General features: G+C 39.7%; 1 protein-coding gene across 1 annotated transcript; it reads right to left on the reverse strand.

Annotated features, from left to right (window-relative positions):
• Positions 1-2,276: 2,276 nt before the first annotated feature.
• LOC146682539 (class I histocompatibility antigen, F10 alpha chain) lies at positions 2,277-21,402 on the reverse strand. The gene is made up of 8 exons (XM_085446239.1): positions 21,273-21,402; positions 19,537-19,803; positions 6,932-7,207; positions 6,102-6,404; positions 5,500-5,595; positions 3,649-3,666; positions 3,409-3,477; positions 2,277-3,078 (listed from the first exon to the last, which is right to left on the reverse strand). Exons 1-7 carry the CDS (start codon positions 21,322-21,324, stop codon positions 3,431-3,433), a joined length of 1,059 nt encoding a protein of 352 aa, XP_085302365.1. The 5' UTR covers positions 21,325-21,402; the 3' UTR covers positions 2,277-3,078; positions 3,409-3,430.
• Between the last annotated feature and the right edge of the window lie 294 nt (positions 21,403-21,696).

Raw genomic sequence — 21,696 nt, forward strand, 5'->3', positions numbered from 1 at the left:
GTCATTAAAAAGTTGAAGGAAAAAAAATAAGAAAATAGGAAAAATGTTTGGTTTTTCTGAACTTTTTTATGCTAAGCTTGAACATATTTGTAAAACATTTGTTTGTTTCTAGTAGCAATATGCCTTTTAAAATGTGTTTCTTTATCCGTGTCTTTGTCATTCAGTCAGTAGTGAGATTTTTTTTATCCTCAGGGGAGAAAAAATACAATTTAATACAGGCCGAGGCATTAAAATTAATAAAGGAAGAGAGAGAAAGGAAGTCCACAATGTCCTTAAGCGCAACTCAATTTTTCTTCCAAACCAATTCAGCTCTGCTGATAAAGAAGCTTGTAATGTGGCAGGTGAGTGGAGAGGAGGGAGTCTTCTGAAAGGTAAACACTGGTAGAAAGACTGAGTAACAGCTCATTGGCTACATAATAATATAACCAATCTACTTGATGATGACTCTTGATAATATGTAGTGGTAAGAAAACAGTAACATTTTGAAAACACATCACATCTAATAAGAACAACTCCTTCTTGCCCATTTACCTGTTTTTAATTTCATTAACATCAAAGCAACTGAAACTGATCAATACCCCCTCTATTCCAAATCAATTTTATTTATATTTATTTATTTTATTTATAGCATCATCTTAAAAGTAGAGATAGTGTCTGTCTCCCAAATCCAAACTGGAAACTGGTTCCATAGAAGAGGGGCCTGAAAACTGAAGGCTCTGCCTCCCTGATTAGATGGGGCCTGATTATTTAAGACCTTGTATGTGAGGAGCAGGATTTTGAATTCAATTCTGGATTTAACAGGAAGCCAAAACAGGAGAAATATGCTCTCTCTTTCTAGTCCCTGTCAGGACTCTTGCTGCAGCATTTTGGATTAGCTGAAGGCTTTTCAGAGAGTTTTTTGGACATCCTGATAATAATGAATTACAGTCGTCCAGCCTGGAAGTAATAAATGCATGAACTAGTTTTTCAGCGTCACTCTGAGACAGGGTGTTTCTAACTTTAGAGATGTTGCGCAAATGGAAGAAAGCAGTCTTACATATTTGTTTAATATGTGCGTTGAAGGACATGTCCTGGTCAAAAATGACTCCAAGGTTCCTCACAGCGTTACTGGAGGCCAAGGTAATGCCATCCAGGGTACGAATTCAGGCTGTGTTGAAGAATAAAGGTGGTCATACCAAATTCTGACTTTCAAGCTCAGAAGTTGAACAAACTCTGTTTTTGCCTTATTTGCTGTATTTTCATGTATGTTTGCACATTTCAATAAATAACTGCAGATATTTTGCCAGGCATATTTATGATGGAATGTTTAACTGTTTAACTGCTGAATAAGACTGTAAAGTCCATGATTTGTAATTTCATTCATGAGGATGAACGCAACTGGGCTCGCTGTTTAGACCCTCTGTTGTTTACAGTGCAGGAGGTTCCCCAGGCTTTCACAGGATTTTCTCCCTTTGAATTATTGTTCAGCAGGAAGCCACAGGAGGTGTTGGAACTAATTAAGGAGAACTCAGAGGAAAGTCCAAACCCAGCTAAGAATGAGATTCAATATGTTTTGGACCAGAGAGCAAAGCTTCATATTTTGTGGGGGAAAATTTGCTCCATGCCCAGGAACATCAGCAGCGCCTGTACAACAGAGGGGCTAGACTCAGTCAAATTTCATCCATTTGGTTTGTAGTAATTTGTCACACTTCTGTTTGGATGGAGTCCCTGCCACCTTCCAGCACCTTTTAGACTGGGTGCTGTGGCGTCACGCTGCATATTCTGTTACTTTTTGGATGATGTCATCATACACAGTGACACCTGGGCAGAGAATGTGGAGCGGGTGCAGTCCTGGAGTCCCTGAGGCAGGCGGGTCTCATGGCCAACCCAAAGAAGTGCATGGTTGGAAGGAGGGAGGTACAGTATCTGGAGTACCACTTGGGAGGCTGGCAGGGCATCCCAAGACCAAAAAGGAGGTGAGTCAGTTCTTGGGGTTGTGCTAGAGACAGCCGCTGCAAAGCTGCACAACCAAGAGTGGAGACAAAAAAACTATAAACATTGAACCATCTTGCAACGCTGTGTCCGTGGGGTCCTTTGTCACAAGGACACTTAATGGACCTGAGCTGTCACTATGACACCTGAGCTTACTGACCTACTATCACAAGTTATATTGTATCTAGTCCATTAATATTTAGGCCGTATTCATGAAACTGTAGCTAAATTCACATTTTATAACAAAAAAGTCACAGCAATTTGGATTATTTGGGACTTTATTGACAACCAAAGTACGAAAAGTAGAGAGAAAGAGCAATGCCGTTTTACTGATACATATTCTACTAATTAATTTTTTAAAGTTTACAGACAAATGAGGAAAACCTTGAAAAATCCTGAACTATAAGCAGAAACACACCCACCAATGTGTTAAAAACATAACCCACACAACCCTCCAGAATCTCAACTTGAACTAAACTCTACAATCAAAAACACTCAAAACTTATCTTAAATCAAACAACAGAGAATAAACAACATAATCTTCATTAATTAAGAAAAAAATTCAGACATACAGAAAAATCTTTTAAGGTCTCCTGGAATTCAACACAAGATTGTCTTTTAAATCTAATTTTACGAAAAACATAAGTAAACATGTACAAAATTTGAAAAATATTATGATTCGTTTATCACTGAGAGTGAGGGAATCTCAGCATTCATGAGTGATGCAACAATTTACAAGAAAACCCCAGAAACACTAAACTATTGGATTTTTGAGTTAAGATGAACATACAAAGGCTTAATTATTATTGTACTACAACTGCTGCGATGATTCCATTGCTTCATGTCTTTCCAGGCGGTCACATCTTTGTTAAATCTTTCAAAGAAAGACTTTTTTAAACTGAAAACAACAAATTCAGAATAATTTCGTTTCACCATTATGATGTTTATGTTAAATATTTGCCAGCTCATTTTCAAACTTCTTGATTAACCAGCATCTGCAACTATATTTTAGATTTTTTTTTAAACAGATTTTATGATGTGAACAATCAATGAATTCTAGTTTATGGAAAAGAATGAGCTGAACCACATCTTCTTTCAGCTCCAAACCTACAGAGATAAAAAGAAACACAATAAATGTTAGGATTGTTCAGATCCACAAATAACCTACTTACAGTTTCATTAAGATCTAAAATACTCCTGATTCAGTCAAATATTTACTTCATATGTTTTTGAAGGGAATTAACACATTTTTTTTTTATTTAGTTAAATCATTTCATGAAACTGTTTTTTGAAAGCATTTTTCTTTTAATATGATTTAAAGTTATATGAAAGCACTTTTTAAAATATATTCAAACAGGAGATTTTACTACAGCCAGTATTTTACATACGTTTTAAAAAGAAAGCTAAAACATGAGACACAAATATGAAGTAACTCACTGTGTGCAGAGCTGTTTGTGGTTTAGGCTTGAGGAAGCATTTGCTCCTTGACTTCACGGTTCTCTACAGCTGTAGGTCAGAAACACAATGTTAGTCCACATCCTGCTCTCATCTGTCACTTTTACAACAATCGAACACAACAGGAAACAGCCCTGAAAGACTGTTTAGATTAGAGTACAGAAACCCTTTTTAATTTAGTGTAGACAAGAGATTAGAGAAAAGGGACAAAGTTTAACTTACGAGATGGGGGACGTTTCTCTGAAATAAAAAGGAAAAAATACATCTTGTTAGTAATTTGTTATAAATGTTAACACAATTTTTTCACGTATTATTCAAGGCAGGAAACATAATTTGATATTTTCATTTTGCAATCTGGATTAACTTAATTTGTAAAGTTAAAAACAGACAGTGGGCATACTCACTAATGTGTTTATAGATATATACTGATCTTGCACACAAAATGTGCTCATGTACAATTCTAGTCAAAATATTGAAACATTTGCACTTATTAATGTGTTTTTCTCCACTGTACATATCTGCAAAGCTACGCAACCTGATGAAAATCAGAGACTCTGCCTTTAAGTCCAAAAAATAGAGAAGCTTACACTACAGCCAGAGCAGACCTATCACGGGCCATCAAAGAGGCGAAGCGGCAGTATGCAGATAAGATCAACACACATTTCACAAGTACAAAGGACACTCGGCGCATGTGGCAGGGCATCCAAACAATCACGGGCTACAAGCTAACACCCACGTTTTGAGGCAGAGAACAAAGAGCCAGGAAGGAAGATGCCCCCCTCCCCCAACAACCAAGTACTCTGTCCACAGCAGATGTCAGGATGACACTTCGCAGAGTAAACCAGTGAAAGGCTACAGGACCTGACAACATACCTGGCCGGGTGCTTCGGGAGTGTGCTGACCAGCTCGCAGGCATCTTCACAGACATCCTAAACACATCACACTGAGCTCAGCTGTGGTACCTGCATGCCTCAAAACCTCAAAAATCATCCCAGTGCCAAAGAAGTCCACTGTGTCCTGCCTCAATGACTACCGGCCAGTGGCACTTACGCCCATCATCACTAAGTGCTTTGAGAGGCTGGTATTGAGGCACATGAAAACTCAGCTTCCACAGAATCTGGACCCGCTACAGTTTGCTTACCGCCCAAACCGCTCCATAGATGATGCCATGTCATCTGCTCTTCACCTTTCTCTCTCCCATCTCAACAAAAAGGACACCTATGTCAGAATGCTGTTTATTGACTTCAGCTCAGCATTCAACACAGTCATTCCACAGAAGCTGGCAAAGTTGGCCTACTAGGAATAAACACCTCCCTCTGCAATTGGATCTTGGACTTCCTAACTGACAGGCCCCAGTCTGTCTTCATAGGAAATAAAACCTCCAAAGTCCTCAGACTGAGCACAGGATCGCTGCAGGGCTGTGTGCTTAGCCCTCTGCTGTTCACCCTGCTAACACATGACTGTACTGCACAGTACAGCTCAAACCACATCATCAAGTTTGCAGATGACACAACAGTGGTGGGTCTCATCACCAACAACGATGAGTGTGAATACAGAGAGGAGGTACAACACCTGGTGGACTGGTGTCAGAATAACAACCTGTCTCTAAATGTTCAGAAGACTAAAGAGATGGTTGTTAACTTAAAGAAGAGCTCAACGACCCACGATCATTTTTTACTCTCAGGCAGTTTTTATAAAGAGCTTACTGTCAAAACCTGTAATAAAATAAAACAAAGGAATGAAATAAGAAAATAACTTTGGAAATGCTGTTCTGAAAGAGAAACCTGGCTGCTAAGAAAAAAAAAGCTAAATAATTTTTGTGAGTAAAGCAACTGAAACGATTGTGTCTGAGGAGGAAGCTGGAGAGGGCACACCTTTCTAATGCAGGTAAAGGTGTGCCTTGGTTGTGTTTGTTTGGCAGAGTTGATGGTTAAGAAAAGAGAAGAAATGTTTGGTTTCCAATAACTTAGTTGGTGGTTATTTTGTTCCCTGACAACCAAACTGTAGCTCAGGTGTAAAAAAAAGAAAAGAAAGATGATGCAGAAAAAAAGTAAATAAGTTCTTGTTTCTCACCTGTCCTCTTTTTGTAAATAAAGAATGCGATCACAGCGATGGCAGCAAGAACAACCACAGCAGCAACAACAGAGATGATCATGTAGATGGAATTTCCTGTGGATCACAGAACAAACAAAAGGTGAGAACAAAAAGTTTCAACAAACAGATAACAATCATGTACAAGAGCTTCGTTTATGGTCACTACATGTTTGTCCCACTAATGTTTGTTTTCATTCTAACAATAAAAGTTCTGCCATTAAATTTAATTTCAATACATTGCTACACTCAAATTTATTGGCAATGTTTCAAAATATACATTTTCCCCCATTTTTTATGAAATCTTCTAAAACTGTCCAATCGTCAGGTAAATACAGAGATTATAATTGCTTAACAGTGGCCACACATGAACATGTTTTATATTCATCAATGTTCAGCAAGAACAGAAATGTGGTGGAAAAACACAACTTGGTCTAAACTGATTTAGGTTTTAAAATTATTCTGACAGAAAGAAAACCTAAACAAACAGATTACCTCATCCAACATGAACCACAGGGTATTGCAGTAATTCAAGTGTGTGTTTCCCATGTTTATCACTCATCGGATCCTGATTCCAGACTCACCTTCATTGGTCCTGATCTCTGATTTGTCCAGTTTGGTGACGATGTCCTCGTTCACACCAGAGAGCTGAAACACACATCTGTATCTGTGCCAGTCTTCAGGTTTGACTGATGAGACATCCAGGTCAACACTCATCTGGAAGGTCCCGTCATTGTTGGTGAGAATCTCTCCTTTGTTCACACCCTCATGAAGCTCCACTCCATCTCTTTTCCAGACCATCTCGGCTCTGTTAGGATAGAAACCTGTAGTGTGGCAGGTGACTGGAGAGGAGGAAGACTTCTGGAGGAGAGACACTTTGGGGAGATCTGTGGAGTAAAGACAAACAGTTCATTCTTTCTGTATTATTATTATTACTTTTATTTGAGCTGGAGAGGTGCATAGTGCAGACGAGACGTGAAGAAGAGAGTGCAGACTGGGTGGAGTGGATGGAGACGAGCAAGAGTGGAAAGGAAGGTTTACAAGATGGCAGTGAGACCTGCTGTGATTTAACATCTGAGGATGGTGGCACTGAGACAAATACAGGAGACAGAACTGATGATATTAAAATTATCATAAGGAGTGAGAAGGATTAGAAATGAGTATATCAGAGCTAAAACAGTAGAAGAAGATCTGCTGTGGCAACCAGGAGCAACTTGAAAAAGAAGAAGATTATTATTATTAGAAGCATACTGATTTATTTTTGATGTGATGTAGTTTATACAATTAAATGAAATTTAAAGAATGTATTAAAATGCCATACAAAGTGTTATTATATTAATTTAATATCATAGTAAGCAATAAACTGAGACATATAACTTTTGGTTAACAATCTAATTCTGGTCATAGATTTTACCTGTTTTCATCAGAGAGCTCCTCCCATAGTTCACATACTTCTTCAGCCACTCAGGACACTCCTGGGTGAGGTAGTTCTTATACTGTGCGATCAGACCTCTGTTACTGTCCCACTTGTCTTTGGTGATCTTAGCCTGTTGTTTTGGAGCGACCCATGTCTGGTCCTTCAGGTCAAAGCTGATGAAGTCCTCTCCATCATAACCATACTGCATATATCCACTCACTTCACCTGTTTCATCCCATTCACAGCCGTACATCCACTGGACAATGTGAACACCTGACAGAAACACAGAGACAAAGACTGCAGTGAACCAGAGAGGCTGCACTAAAGTCTTATACTGACACAGACGTGATCAACATATAGAGGATCTACATTTATGGCTGCTTTTGTCTCATTGGAAGATTTTTAAAACAAATCATCATTAACAATGTAGATTTTACAGAAAGACACTGGGAAAAAACAGATGATTTTGGAGATGAGCGTCATTATTTTTAATTCAGTTTGTGTTTGTCTCGTTTATTTTGTACAAGGGAAAGTTGATTAAAGTTGTTTTTACCCACAGGAGGATTTAGTGACTTAGATTTAGTTTAATGTCAGATAAGCGTCTGAAACCGGACAGAGCGACATTTAAAACGCTGAATGAAACCGCGCCATTCATTCGGCTTAGTGCTCGGAACTGCTACATGCTGCTGTAAAGGAGGAGCTGCTGATGAAGATTACACACTTTTCCTAAGTTTATGCTGAAATTTAAAGCATTTTAAATGATTACAGCATTTTTTTTTTAATACAGATTTTTTAAGACATTGAATGGAGGAAAACTGCATTTTTGACCCAAACAAACGCAGAACGGTCTTTGTGAAACAAACAGTCCAGAAAAAGGTTGATTCTGTTCATCTGGACGTCGTGTTTTCAGCGGGAGAAACGTTTCATCGCTCATCTAAATGACTTCTTCAGTCTCAGCTGACTGCAGGTTTCCCCAACGTTGAAACAGGACATCTGCATGATGCCTGATGCTAAAACCACTAACAACAGGCTGTGAGGTCAGTGTCGATCATAAATACACAAACTGTCACGATCATTGATCAGTGGCCCTGAGTAACACGTACAGAGAGTTGAGGAACGGCCTCACAGCCCATTGTTAGTCAGTGCTGCTGGTGTCAAACTTAAGCAGTCACTTTACCGGACTGAGGGATGAGTTGGTGTCTGCGCTCCTTCTTCTTTGATTGGAGTTTAACTACAGTGGATGAGAAACACGAGGAGGCCCCGCATAGTTTAAGAAAACGCCTCACAGCTGTCACTGAGCGCCGGGTAAAGCAGCTCAGTGACCGAGCAAGAGCGCTGTTTTTTCCGCAGCTCTTAAATGTCGCGCACAGCCCTCAAAGACCCCGCCAAAAATGTCGTTTCTTTGGCTGCTCACACGAAGGCTTTCAAACACCACCCGCTGGCGCTAAATACGGTGTCCTGGCGGGGTTTTCGCCAACCTTTGCTGCGTCCTGATTTATTAAATAGCGATTTTTACATCATTTCTTAACCAGACGAATTGGAAAAGTGTCGAATGTTGGCCTAGACGACACCACATGGCTGTGGTCATGTAATTATGTCTGTACTGTGGATGATTTTGGAGATGAGCCTCAGTATTTTTAATTCAGTTCGTCTCATTTATTTTGTACGAGGGAAAGTTGATTAAAGTTTTTTTACTTGAGGATTTAGTCGCTGTGAGTTTTGTGGGTTAAAGTGAGGAAACATGTCGAGTTAAAGAGGACGTGAAACAGCACATTTTACAGCTTTGACACAAAATTAAGAGCGTTGTGATTTATTCTGAGAAACGTTGGATTCAAAGTGATTCTTGTTTATAGTCATTTTCCAGCTCGCTGTCATGTGGTCGTGACATCACTCATTACGTCACCAGGTCGGCTGGTTGGGCAGCGCTCCCAGGAGAGGTGAGCTCATTAAAAACTATAAAATGGCGGAAGAGATGAACTCATTAAAAACTATAAAATGGCAGAAGAGATGAACTCATTAAAAACTATAAAATGGCGGACGAGGTGAGCTCATTAAAAACTATAAAATGGCGGAAGATGAAGCCGACAGCTGTTTTGATGCCCCGCCCACACACCTTACAGCTCAGCTTTGGAGCCAGTGAGGAGGAGAGAGAGTGACCACAGGAAACAGCTCAGAGGATCAACAGGTGGAGCGAGCAGGTGAGGAGAGGGCGAGCGACACCACCTGACGCGTGCGTGAACGCTGCAGGGAGACGGCGAGCGAGTCGATCTGCTGTCAGGAAGCTGCTGTGGATCCAGCAGGTGCTGACGGTCTGACATCTGAACGTCACAAAGTCGTCTCTAACCTGTCGCCTCCTTTTCTTTATGAAGTCTGACAGAAGGTTAGAAAACGAGCAGCTGCACCACCACGACTCAGAGGTGAACTACACCGACTCAACCTGACAAAGATCATTTACTGATCAACTGTTAGCGTCCAGTTTGTTTCTGCTCTTATCGTAGCTGCAGAACAACGATGATGCTGGACTCAGTTATGCTGGACTCAAAGCCTTTGATACACGGAGCATCGTTTCATCTTTCAATCTTTAAACTAATTTAGTTTCAGTAATTATTTCTCTACATCAGTCAAAACTCTACACAAACAGTAACAGCTGTAATAAACTGATGGCTGCTACGTCCACAGATTTAACCTGCACGGAGGAAGAAGACGAGGCGGCTCCGCCTCTCTGCACCTCTTCCTGTTAGTGTTTTATCAGACGAGTAAAATCAGGTGATGTAAAAGGATCTGCGTCACTGGCAGAGAGTTAATCGCAGCACAGCTGACGACACCGCTCTGATTTAGACAAATGAAGGTCAAGTCTGAGCTGCAGTGAACAGTTTCTCCAAAGCTTCCAGATTTTACCTGAATATTAATAAACGTGAACTCATCACAGACGCTCCAAATCGGACCTTTGGAATATCTCCATGAAACAACAGCTTCCATATTTAAGGATGTGAATCACTGAGGATGAAAAGAATGAATCTAAGTCTGATCCCTCCTACAAAAAGAGTTAAAAACAAATTCAGCTCTGTCACTGAGAGGAAGAGTTTTGACTAAAGCAGGAATCTCTGGTGTCCCTGAGGCAGCGCTGGCTCTACGCCTCCATAATAAAGCATCAAAGACACTGACAGGCTGCTCTTCAGCTTCATGTGGACAAACAGGAGACGTCACATTAGAAAAACAGCTCGTATGAACTCGATGTAAACGGTGGGCTGAATGTTTCAGATTTCCACACTTTAAATGGCACATTTAAGATAAACTGGCTCAAACAGCTGATCAGAAGCCCCGCCTCCATCCTGAGCGCTACACCTGTTCGTTTTCTCTCCGAGTCGCAGCATCGAGTTTTCCTCGTGTGTAACTTTGTGGATAAAATCCCCGCGAACACGTCGGCCTCTCATGGCCGGGCTTCCTCGTCACAGACTCTCGTCTACAAACACAGTTTGAGCCTCACACTTATTTTATGAGGAACAACAAGGATGTTTGTCCAAGAGGAAATCTGTTTTTCTGGATATTGGTTTGATAATATGATGATGTTGGTAAATCAGCTGTTCCACACAGACGCTGAGCTGCTCTCTGTGAAGAACTCCAGTTAAACATCATCTGTGGCTCCAGGAGATGATGTCACAGCGTATTTAAATATCAGCAACAGTTCAGACTCAACATCTGTCCTGTTCTCTCTGTGACACACTCCCACTGGGAAAACAGGTTTTTTCTGGTGGCTCTAAAAATAAAAACAAATCTATTGGATCTTTATTCCAGAGAAACACGAGCACGTCACCAGATGCAGTTTGTGTTTGGAGCCGTTTGGTGGATGAAACCTGCAGCGACCTGATAAGCATCTGATTGCCAACAAAGTTCAAGAAGTTTCTTTAAACTCGTTCATAGACTTGATGTGAAAACGAGCTCGAAGCTGGACTGAAAGCAGACGCTGATGTGAGCTGGAGTTTCTGGAAGAGTCGCCCAGAAGCTGTCGCACGTTTTGCTTTTTGCACTTTTGTTCAGAACTTTTGGTCGAATCTGTGAAGCTTCTGTTGCAGAAAATCTTCTAAAGGTTTTGATTTATTTTGGAAAGATGTTTTATTTGCTCTGAAAACTGAGCGTGAACAAACTAACAGCACCAGCAGAGATATAATGGACCTCGTTGTTTTATGGGCAAAGTTTCACGTCCATCACAGCGAGTATACTGGGATCACAGCGAGGATACTGGGATCACAGCGAGTACACTGGGATCACAGCGAGGATACTGGGATCACAGCGAGTACACTGGGATCACAGCGAGTACACTGGGATCACAGCGAGGATACTGGGATCACAGCGAGGATACTGGGATCACAGCGAGGATACTGGGATCACAGCGAGGATACTGGGAGACGTCCCTCCTTTCTTGTGTTTGCTGTGAGTTCAGGCCGAACGTTCGATCAGTTAAAGACTCGAAGGATCCTGAAGCTGTTCAAACTCTGCTGTTTGTGACAGATAAACAGATTCAACAGAATCTGTTTGATTGTTTCTTTCTCGGCGTTTCTTCATTTAAATAAATGTTTGTAGACGTTTAATAACTGACATCAAACATGTTTGTTTCCCTGTTTTGTGTTTATTCATTTTCAAAAATAATTTTGTTTTGCACTAAAAACAAGAAGCTGCTGTGGATCTGCTGCTCGGGGTCGTCCTGTGTGACCGCCTGTTATCAGCTGCTTCGCTGTGAGAGGGGCGTGTAGGAGGAGCGACCAATCGGCAGCGGACGCTCTGACGTCTGCTGACCACAGCTTAACGTCAGCGTCTGAAAGCGGACAGAGCGACGTTTGAAACGTGAATCAAACTGCACGATTTAAGACGAGCCGCTGATTTTAAGCTGAGCTCCACGTCCACGGCTGCTGCTCCACTGATGACTGTTCAAACTGCGCCTGCTGCTGATTGGCTGATGAGACGAAAGGTCACAGCCAGGAATATATTCAGAGTCAGAAAGCAGACTTTGTTTCACTGACGTCGTCTTCGGCTCGTTGGTGACGTGAGTTTCAACTCGGGTTACGTCACAGCTGATGACGAGCGCGTCTGTGCTCGCTCTGCTCAGGTGAGCCACACAGACAGGAGTCAGGCTCCTCCCCCTCTTATGCCCTCCCCTGTCTCTCTATCCCTGTCGCACATGTCTGTGATCACTTCCTGTTGGAAGTTTCTAGAAATAAACTAAGAGTGTAAGTGGAGCTGGGCGATAGAACGATAACGATATATATTGCGAAACAACTTTTTCTCGATAGAAAAATTTAACTATTGCGATAGACCTCACCGCTCTTGTCCTCTTAAAAAAAAGAAAAAAAAAGAACAGCCAATCCAAATTAAGTAGCGCAGAGCCGAACCAATCACAGCCGCAGCGTCACGTCACGTGACTTGTTACGTACAGCACAAGTGCCAAGCCGCACATGTGTATTTGTTTGGGAAGCAGCCAGCCACCGTGCCGCCCGGGTAATGGAGGAAATGAGTGTGCCGACTAGAAAAAAATCCACCGAGCGTGACCGAAGGTTACCGAAGAGAAAACAGATGATGGTTCCAATGCCGGAGAGATTGTCGAACGGAAGAGCCATAGAAGTTCCGTAGTGTGAAGGTATTTCGGCTATTTCAAGTCTGACAAAAAACAGAGTAGCGCGCACTGTAAATTGTGCCGAAAGCAAGTCTGGAAATACAATGAAGCGGTGCATGCTCAGTCTCTGACTGGAAGCGCTAATTCGTCATTCGGCTTTTGTCAGACTAAAGTAACTGTTAAAACTGTTTGAAAAGCTCAGCTATACAACAAGGAGAGATTGAGAATTTCCCTTTAGTTCTCAGTTTATTTGATATTGACAAAAGTTAGTCAGTTTTGTCTGTTCTTCTGTAAAACAAATTAAGATTTATTTTTAGAATTAATATTTTGTTTCTAGGTGGAATTGACAACTTAGTAGTCTGTTTCGTTTGTTCTATTTTGAAACTTAAACGCTTTAGCGGCTGCCTTTTGTGTAGTTTGCAATATTTGCCTTTATTTATCTGAAAAAGTCTCATGTTCCTTAAGTACATCTACCCTGTTGAACTTATTGTGGGAAATAAATATTTAAATCAAAACAAGCCGCTGATTATTTCACATTTTACTTGTGAGCAACGGCACATTTAAATCTTACAAATATAGTTATTTGGCTTATATCGTGATAGATATCGTTATCGCCTGAAATGGAAAAAAAAAAAAACTTATCGTGATATGAAAAAATCTTATATTGCCCAGCTCTAAGTGTTTGTGGGGCCTTTGACGCCATGTTTGTTCACATTCACGCTCTCTCCTCTTCTAACAGGAATAATAATAAAAGTTTAACAGAAACAAGCAGCGCGGTTTTCATTCTGCACTTATTCTACGTTTAAATTTGAGCGTTCTGATGACGTTTTGAGTGTTTTTCATGTTTTGTTCTGTTGCTGTCATCTTATTGTGGAGTTTTTAGAGACTCACATACTCACATCTGTTTTTATTTACATCAGTTGTGTCAATAAAATACTTTAATTTGTTTCAAAAAGGCTGTTTAAAAAGAAATGATTGACTGATGTGAGCAGCGGATGGAAACAAACAGGAGCGGTGACGTCATACCAGACGGCGGGAAAAACGAAGCGCAGGTGTAAGCGGCGGAGGCGACGGCTTCTTCTGCGGAGACGCTCACTGGCTCCAAAACTTCAAACTTTATTTCTTTAAATCCAGTTTCAGACAGTTGTGTTTAAAGCAGGCGTTCATGTTGTAACTTATGTTTAGTGCAGGTCATGTTTGATCTGCAGGAACTGTTAAAGTTAATTTGGCTGTTAATAAAGACATTCAACATATATTGAAACTGAAATGTGATTTTTCTGTCAGAGCTCAGCTTGTTGTGTCCGTCTGTTGGTCTTTGTACTTTTCCCCAAACTGTTTTATTGTCATGAGTCATTAAATATTTATCATATTTATATAATCTGCTGAAATCTGACGGTGACTGAAACAATAATTCACACTATGAATTTGACTCTGGGCCACTTTGGTGTTTTTCAGCACTGAACCAGGTCAGATTTCTCTTCTAAAAACATTCAAATTAATGATATTATTGGATGTGCAGCACAGACACCTGTGAGTGCTGCTGATGCTGTGATGAGAGCAGACAGTCTGCAGGTGAGGATGACACGACGACTCATTCCTGCTTTTATAACATCGCTGCTCTCAGAGCCACGAGAAACGCCTGAGAGCATCATCAGATATTTTCTTTGTTTGAACATGTAGAGTTACGAGCCACACAGGCCAAAGTTTGCCTCCTTTCCAACCCCTCTGGTAAAGAAATGATGTAAAAATCTGTTTAATAATTCAGGACGCCCTTAAAATCAACGAAAACCACAGCAGAACTTCTCCTTATGAGCGGTGAAAAAAACGACGGATTTTTCAGTCAAACTGAGACGTCCCAAAAGGTTGATTATGTTTATGTGGACGTCACGATTTCAGTGGGAGAAATGTTTCATCACTTGTTCAATGACGTCTTCAGTCTCAGCTGACTGCAGGTTTCCCCAACTTTGAAACAGCACATCTGCATAATGACTGACGCCAACACCACTGACTGACAGTGAGGTCAGTGTCTGATCATAAATACACAAACTGTCACGATCATTGATCGATGGCTATGAGTACCAATAACAGAGTTGAGGAACGGCCTCACAGCCCAGAGTTAGTCAGTGGTGCTGGTGTCAAACTTAAGCAGTCACTTTACATCAGAGTAAGTCTTAGATGGTGTCTGAGCTCCTTCTGTGATTGGCTGATTGGAGTTTAACTACAGTGGATGAGAAACATGAGGAGGCCCTGCAGAGTTTAAGAAAACTCCTCACAGCTGTCACTGAGCGCCAGGTAAAGCAGCTCAGTGACCGACCAAGAGCGCTGTTGTTTCCTCAACTCATAAACGTTGCGCACGCCAATGACGTACAATGCAGTGTTCAATGACCCCCCAAAAAATGTCGTTTTTTTTGCCGCTCATAAGAAGGCTTTCAAATGCCACCCGTTGGTGCTAAATACAAAGTTTTTGGTGGAGTTTTCGTCAACCTTTACTGCGTCCTGATTTATTAAACGGTGATTTTTACATCATTTCTTAACCTGATGAATTAGAAAAGTGGAGAATTTTGGCCTAGACGATACCACAGGGCCTGTTGTGATGGTGTAGTTATGTCTGTACTGTGGATGATTTTGTAGATAAGCGTCAGAATTTTTAATTTAGTTTGTGTCATTTATTTTGTACGAGGGAAAGTTGATTAAAGTTTTTTTACTTGAGGATTTAGTTGCTGTAAGTTTTTTAGGTTGAAGTGAGGAAACGTGTTGATTTAACCCTTAGACCAGGGGTCCCCAATCCTAGTCCAAACCGCAGGTTTTAGAATTGTCCTTGATCCATCACAGCTGATTTAAATGGATAAATTACCTTCTCAACACGTCTTGAAGTTCTCCAGAGGCCTGGTAATGAACTAATCATGTGATTCAGGTGTGTTGACCCAGGGTGAGATCTAAAACCTGCAGGGACACCGGCCCTCGTGGACTGGGATTGGGGACCCCTGCCTTAGACGGTTAAAAATGACCCCACAGGTTTTTATTTTTCAAAATCTTTAAAATTAAAAGTTGTAATATTTTCATCTTCCAGATATTACTCATAAAACATGTTTGTGACATGAGGCCATTTGCATTTTTATTTATTTTTTCATTAATTGTAAAGAAATTGGGGGTTTTGTATCACTACACCACTCTTCTACAAGTGGGCTCAAAAATGACCCCAAGCAGTTCCTGTGGAAGCTTCTATGAACCTTTAATTCTTAGCAATTCTGACTGTCTCACATACACATCTGATCTCAGCAGTCTCACCACCCAGGAGGTGATTTTACACAGCAAGATACATGTAAGTATTATTTCCATTTATTAACTTATTTTTCATTGAAAGATTATAAAGTGTGATCAAATTAGTGATCCAATGTCTGAAATGCGTGATCAGATTAGCCCTACCTACTTTGTTGTTAGCTAACAGTTTGGCATTTTGGTAGGTAACACAGCTACTGTTAGCTAACACAATGCTGTGTTACCTACCTAAATGCCAAACTGTTAGCTAATAATACTGTTAGCTACTGTTAGCTAACACAATACTAACAGTTTTGTATTTAGGTAGGTAACACAGTATTGTGTTAGCTAACAGTTGCTAACAGTATTGTTAGCTAACAGTAGCCAACAGTATTGTTGGCTAACACACAGACACACACATGCATGCGCACACACACACACACACACACACACACACTTTTTACCTGACCTAGCTAACTCAAAAGTAGGCTAATGTTATATTAGCTAGTTTTTTATATGATTTATAGTTTTCTGTGCATTTCAAACATTGTCCTTTCTAATGTTTTTGTTTTTTATTTATCTAAAGTAACATGGCTGCTAGGAGGCCAGCTAGGATCCCTGTGGACCTTGGACCTAAAAATGATCCAGGACAGATGGGATGAAGAGCCCATCAGAGGCATTGACTCAGAATCTGACATCTCAGCTATAGAGGACCCAGACTGTTGTCCTCCCACTGAAAGGCCGGTCAGACACAGAGGAGTCTGATGAGTCCTCTGAAGAGGAAATGGACATTGTGTCCAACAGAATGAGCCGCAATGGCTCTTACTGGGCAGAGTTACCTCCCAGTCAGGCTAAAACACCAAGCCACAATATTCTGAATAGTCGGCCAGGGCCTGCACCTGGGTTTAGTCCTGTCTCCCTAATAGATGCATGGAAACTCTTCTGATAATATAATAGAAGAGGTGCTGACATGCACAAACATGGAGGGACGAAGAGCAGCCACAGATGGGGAAAGAGTGGAAAAATGTAACGAAACATGAGCTCATGACCATTCTTGTAGGAAGAGAGAAGAACTGGGATGTACTGGTTCATTGGGAGTCCTCTGCATGACCCACTGTACAAGGACAATATGTCAATTCAAAGATTTGAAGATATTTACTGTTTCTTGCGCTCTGGTGGGGCAGTGATACGAAAACTGCAATTTAGTGTGAACACGACGAATATGACTGCACATTTACGCCGACATCATCCTAGTGCAAAGACAAGTGGAAGCAGACAAAAACAACAAGCACGCATGCTACAAACTTTACCCGAGTCATTTAGACAGCCGTTAACACATGATTCTCCTCATGGGGACCTGATATGTTTAATATGCTGCTGAGAATATAGCCCAGAAGAAGCGTATAGTATAGATTTTATTTTGGAAAGAGACATTTCTCTGTAATAAACTTGAGTTTAAACATGAGTGATTTCTCGATCAGATAGATTTATTTTTTTTATTACTTTGTTGTTTCAGCAACATTAAATTTAAAAACTGTACTTTTGAGTTAAAATATATATTTATAACTTTAATAAATGACAAATTAAAAAGGCATGAACATTTTTTTTTGTATCGAAAAAATATCGAACCGTGACACCAAAGTATCGAACCGAACCGAACCGTGAATTTTGTGTATCGTTGCACCCCTAATATATATATATATATATATATATATATATATATATATATATATATATATATATATATATATATATATATAAAAACACTATGATTCACTATAAACTGTTCCAACTCTTGTTCAAAGTTAATCTGTCAGAAATCTGGGGCCACAAAATATTTAACATAAAATGAAACTCAAAGTTACTGTCAGTTAAAAGTAAGACCAAAATCTGTGTGAAAATGCAAACAAATGTGATTTTCATGTCAGATCTCAGCTTATATTGTCTGTCTGCTTGTTTGTGTTAATTGGTTTTGGTCTTTGTGGTTCTCACCATAACTACTCTGCTGTTATTATTCAGCTAAAAGTTAAATATTTATTTGATTTTTGCTAAATTAGTTGCTCACTTATTTTGAATCCTTGCAACTGATGACAGTGTTTCTTTTGTTAATGACAGAAAATGTGACTTTCAGATCATGGTTGAATTTCTTTGTAAGAATAAACACTTTCTAAAACTTCCTAAATGAAACTTAATAATAATATCCTAATTAGAGATGGCACGATACCACTTTTTTATGTCCGATACCGATACCGATATCATAAATTTGGATATCTGCCGATACCGATATGAATCCGATATAGTTTTTTTTAATCAACAAAACTGTTTTTTAAAATATCTTGCTGCATTTTGCAAGTCTGCAAGTTCATACTCAAGTTTAAAACAACAACTACACTAAAGCTATTCTGTTATACCTGTATACAAAAAAAATATTTCATAGTTCAGCAATACTGATCAATCTAATAAACTTAGACCTACACCATCCTCCCTATTCTGGTATTTTAAAGAGTACTTAGCGTAAATATTAAGCAACCTAACTAATAGGGTTCCAACTCCCAGCAACAACAAAAATAAATAAATAAAAAATAGGGAACCACCCCTCACGCGCCACCTCATGATGCTTAATCGACGTAATCAACCTTAATTTGATGCAGTGTGAAAAAAAAATGCACAGAAATCAATTATTTTTCAAGAAATATTAAATAGATTCAACATCTTTCTTCAACAAAATTGCAGACTGCACAGATGGTACCTTCCCAAAGTAAAAAGTACTATAGCTTACTAGGGTATATATATTAGACTTAATAGTCACTATATACAGTAATTGACTTCTATTCATTTTACATCAAATTAAAACTTTGGGTGTCAGATAATTATTTATTAAAAGCTCGACATTTTAAATGAGAATAAGAAAGAAAAGTATGTCTTTGTGCCCCCTTTTCCCTGTTCATGCCCTATCGGCCCCCCTGGCTAAACTTTGCTAGATCCGCCCCTGCACAGTTACAGCCGTCAGCTATGTAGAAAAAGATCCTCGAGTAGAAAGTAATATTAAATAAATTCTAACAACAGCTGATCAAGCTTAAACGTGCTGCTGTTGTTCAGCCGCTGGTTTGCTCTTTCTGGTGCAAAGTGGACCAAAAACAAACCAGAGAGACGGACTCGCGACAGAAAAGCCGATCAGCTGATCAGTTTCACGATTGAAGTAGCAGCCGGAGAGCGAGAGGCAGTCGCTTGTTAAGCTTAACGCAGGAATGCTTTACAAACATTCAGAGATGGACTTACACACTTGCTTTACTTCTCTCGGGGATAACTTTGTCGGAGATGAAATGCCAGGTTGCTAGCGAAGCTCCAAATGCTATCCAGACCACCGACAGGTCCCGCATGCCACAGCTGCTCTATCACGTGATGCATACTGCTCCGACTGCTAACGTTCTGAGGTGAGTTACAGGGTGTTGCAAGTTTTGCGAGGTGCTTTCGTGATATTTAATGGATCGGATTACATTTTTTATTTTTCTCCGATATCCGATCCAGTAATTTAGGTCAGTATCGGACCGATACCGATACGTAATATCGGATCGGTCCATCTCTAATCCTAATAAAACTTGCTAATATTTTTTGCTAAATGTTTAGAGATTAAACATTATTCTTTTCCTAAAAATGTAAATTCCATATAAATACACTACTACATTGTGTGTGTGTGTGTGTGTTAATAAAAATAAAAAGTGAAATATAAACACACCTCCAGTTTGGTTGAAGCGCTCCTTTGCAATCTCAATGTTGCTTTTGAACACCTGGTGCTGCCCCACACAGATCTGACTCTGCTGATCCCAGTACTGTGGATCACCTCCTGTGACTTTGTTCATCCAGTCCTGTTTGGGCACTGCCTTCCCGGTGTTGCTGTCACAGTAAACTGTCACAACATCATCAACCACACCAATACCTACAAACTCTGGGAAGTTTGGTACTTGAGAGGAGGCAGTGAAGTAGTTCTTCAGAGAGTGAATGGCTGTAGAAAAAGATTAATATCATTATGTTAAATTCCTTCATTTAAATATAATGAACCACTGAATAATTTTGCTTCGTTGGGTATCGAGTGCATTTAAGAATTTCAAAAACTACTGTTGTGTAATTTTATATGGATACACAGGTTAGATTAATACTTGGATTATTCTTTCCAGTAAAATGTATTAATTCTATTTAAAAAAAATTAAAACTAGCATATCAGACATATCGTCTGGGGCGACCATGGCTCAAGAGTTGGGTGTTTGTCTTGCAATCGGAAGGTTGCCGGTTCGAGCCCCGGCTCCGACAGTCTCGGTCGTTGTGTCCTTGGGCAAGACACTTCACCTACCGCCTACTGGTGTTGGCCAGAAGGGCCGATATGGCAGCCTCGCTTCTGTCAGTGCGCCCCAGGGCAGCTGTGGCTACAACTGTAGCTTGCCTCCACCAGTGTGTGAATGGGTGGATGACTGGATGTGTAAAGCGCTTTGGGGTCCCTAGGCGGGACTAGTAAAAGCGCTATACAAATACAGGCCATTTACCATATCAGTAGATACTCAGCAGATATATGTTCTAAACAGCACACAATTTTAAGAAAGTAAAATTTAGGAAAGTAAAAAAGATATTAACTGTTTGTTGTCAATAGGGCCTACAAACAAAACAAACTATTCAGTTACGAGGGGACTTAAAATAGTTTTAATATATTAATACTCAAAGACAAAAACAATGTAGAAATATTATTTCTATTCAGCAGGTTTTAATAATTGTGTGTGAATGACCTTACAATCTATAAAATATCTGAAGACTAGAGTGTGTTATTTATTGCATCATAAGTAAACAATAAGGAAACAGATTCCATTTATGATTCGCATGATTGTTTTCGAAGTGTATGTTAAGGTGCTTTGGCAGTTGCAAAACAGGAAGTTCTTTGATGCCAAGGTCTAAAACAATGCCATCAATTTCTATATAAAAAGCAGCCTCTACTTAAAATAAAGTCGAATGAATTAAAAATATATATTAAAAAAACCCCAATTCAAATATAATACCATGAATGCTATTATGACTGAAATAAATAACTTGTATCCTTATTTATTTACAACATTTTCAGATCGAAATGTGTAAAACCTTATTGTATGCGACATGTCACAAAACATACTACCAGTATCGGCAATGGTTCCCTATTATAACAAAAGCTATATTTTAAAAATTTACCCAAACAATGAAAGCAAAGATATTTTTTGAAAGCCTCTTTGATTTCATAAACTTTCTGTCAGAAAGGAAAAAATATATAGTATTAAAACATTTTTATGATTAATGTTTCATTTTTAAGGTAACGTTTGTGTTTGGCAGTTTGTTTTTAGCATTTATATGATCTGCAAGGGTCGTAAAACTAAAATATTAACAGACGATTCTTACATTTATACACTTTGGGCTGCATACAGTCAAAGTTTTAAATAACATACGTGTCTAACTCACCTCCCATCGCGACTTGTATTTCCAGAAGAAACAGAAAAATAAACAGCCTCATGGTGACCTCTTTGATAAACTAACTACTAATTTCGTATTTTAATTCCCCGTAGATACTCTTTGCAGCTGCTCGCTGAAGTGTCTGTGTTCGAGTGAGGGGGAAAATCATCAGCGCGTTAACATATGCTTCCATCACAGCCAATGGTAATTTATCCTCAGTGCCGACGTCATTTAAATCTGGGTTAAACTGACCCACTGAGGTTATCAACGAAAGTGAAAGTACATTATGCTTATTTTATCAGTATGAGAAGGCAGGGTACCGGGGATTTTCCACTTTTGTTTCCATATTGAATCGATTTTTAAAAATGAAGCTGCTTAAAACGGTTCCAGTTACTGCACACAGGACACAGCAGCTCCATATTATTACGTTTTC

This window comes from Copadichromis virginalis, linkage group LG22, assembly GCF_057382275.1.
Source record: "Copadichromis virginalis isolate Kocher_CV1m ecotype Utaka linkage group LG22, C_Virginalis_male_GT1.1, whole genome shotgun sequence".
Classification (NCBI taxonomy): Eukaryota; Metazoa; Chordata; class Actinopteri; order Cichliformes; family Cichlidae; genus Copadichromis; species Copadichromis virginalis.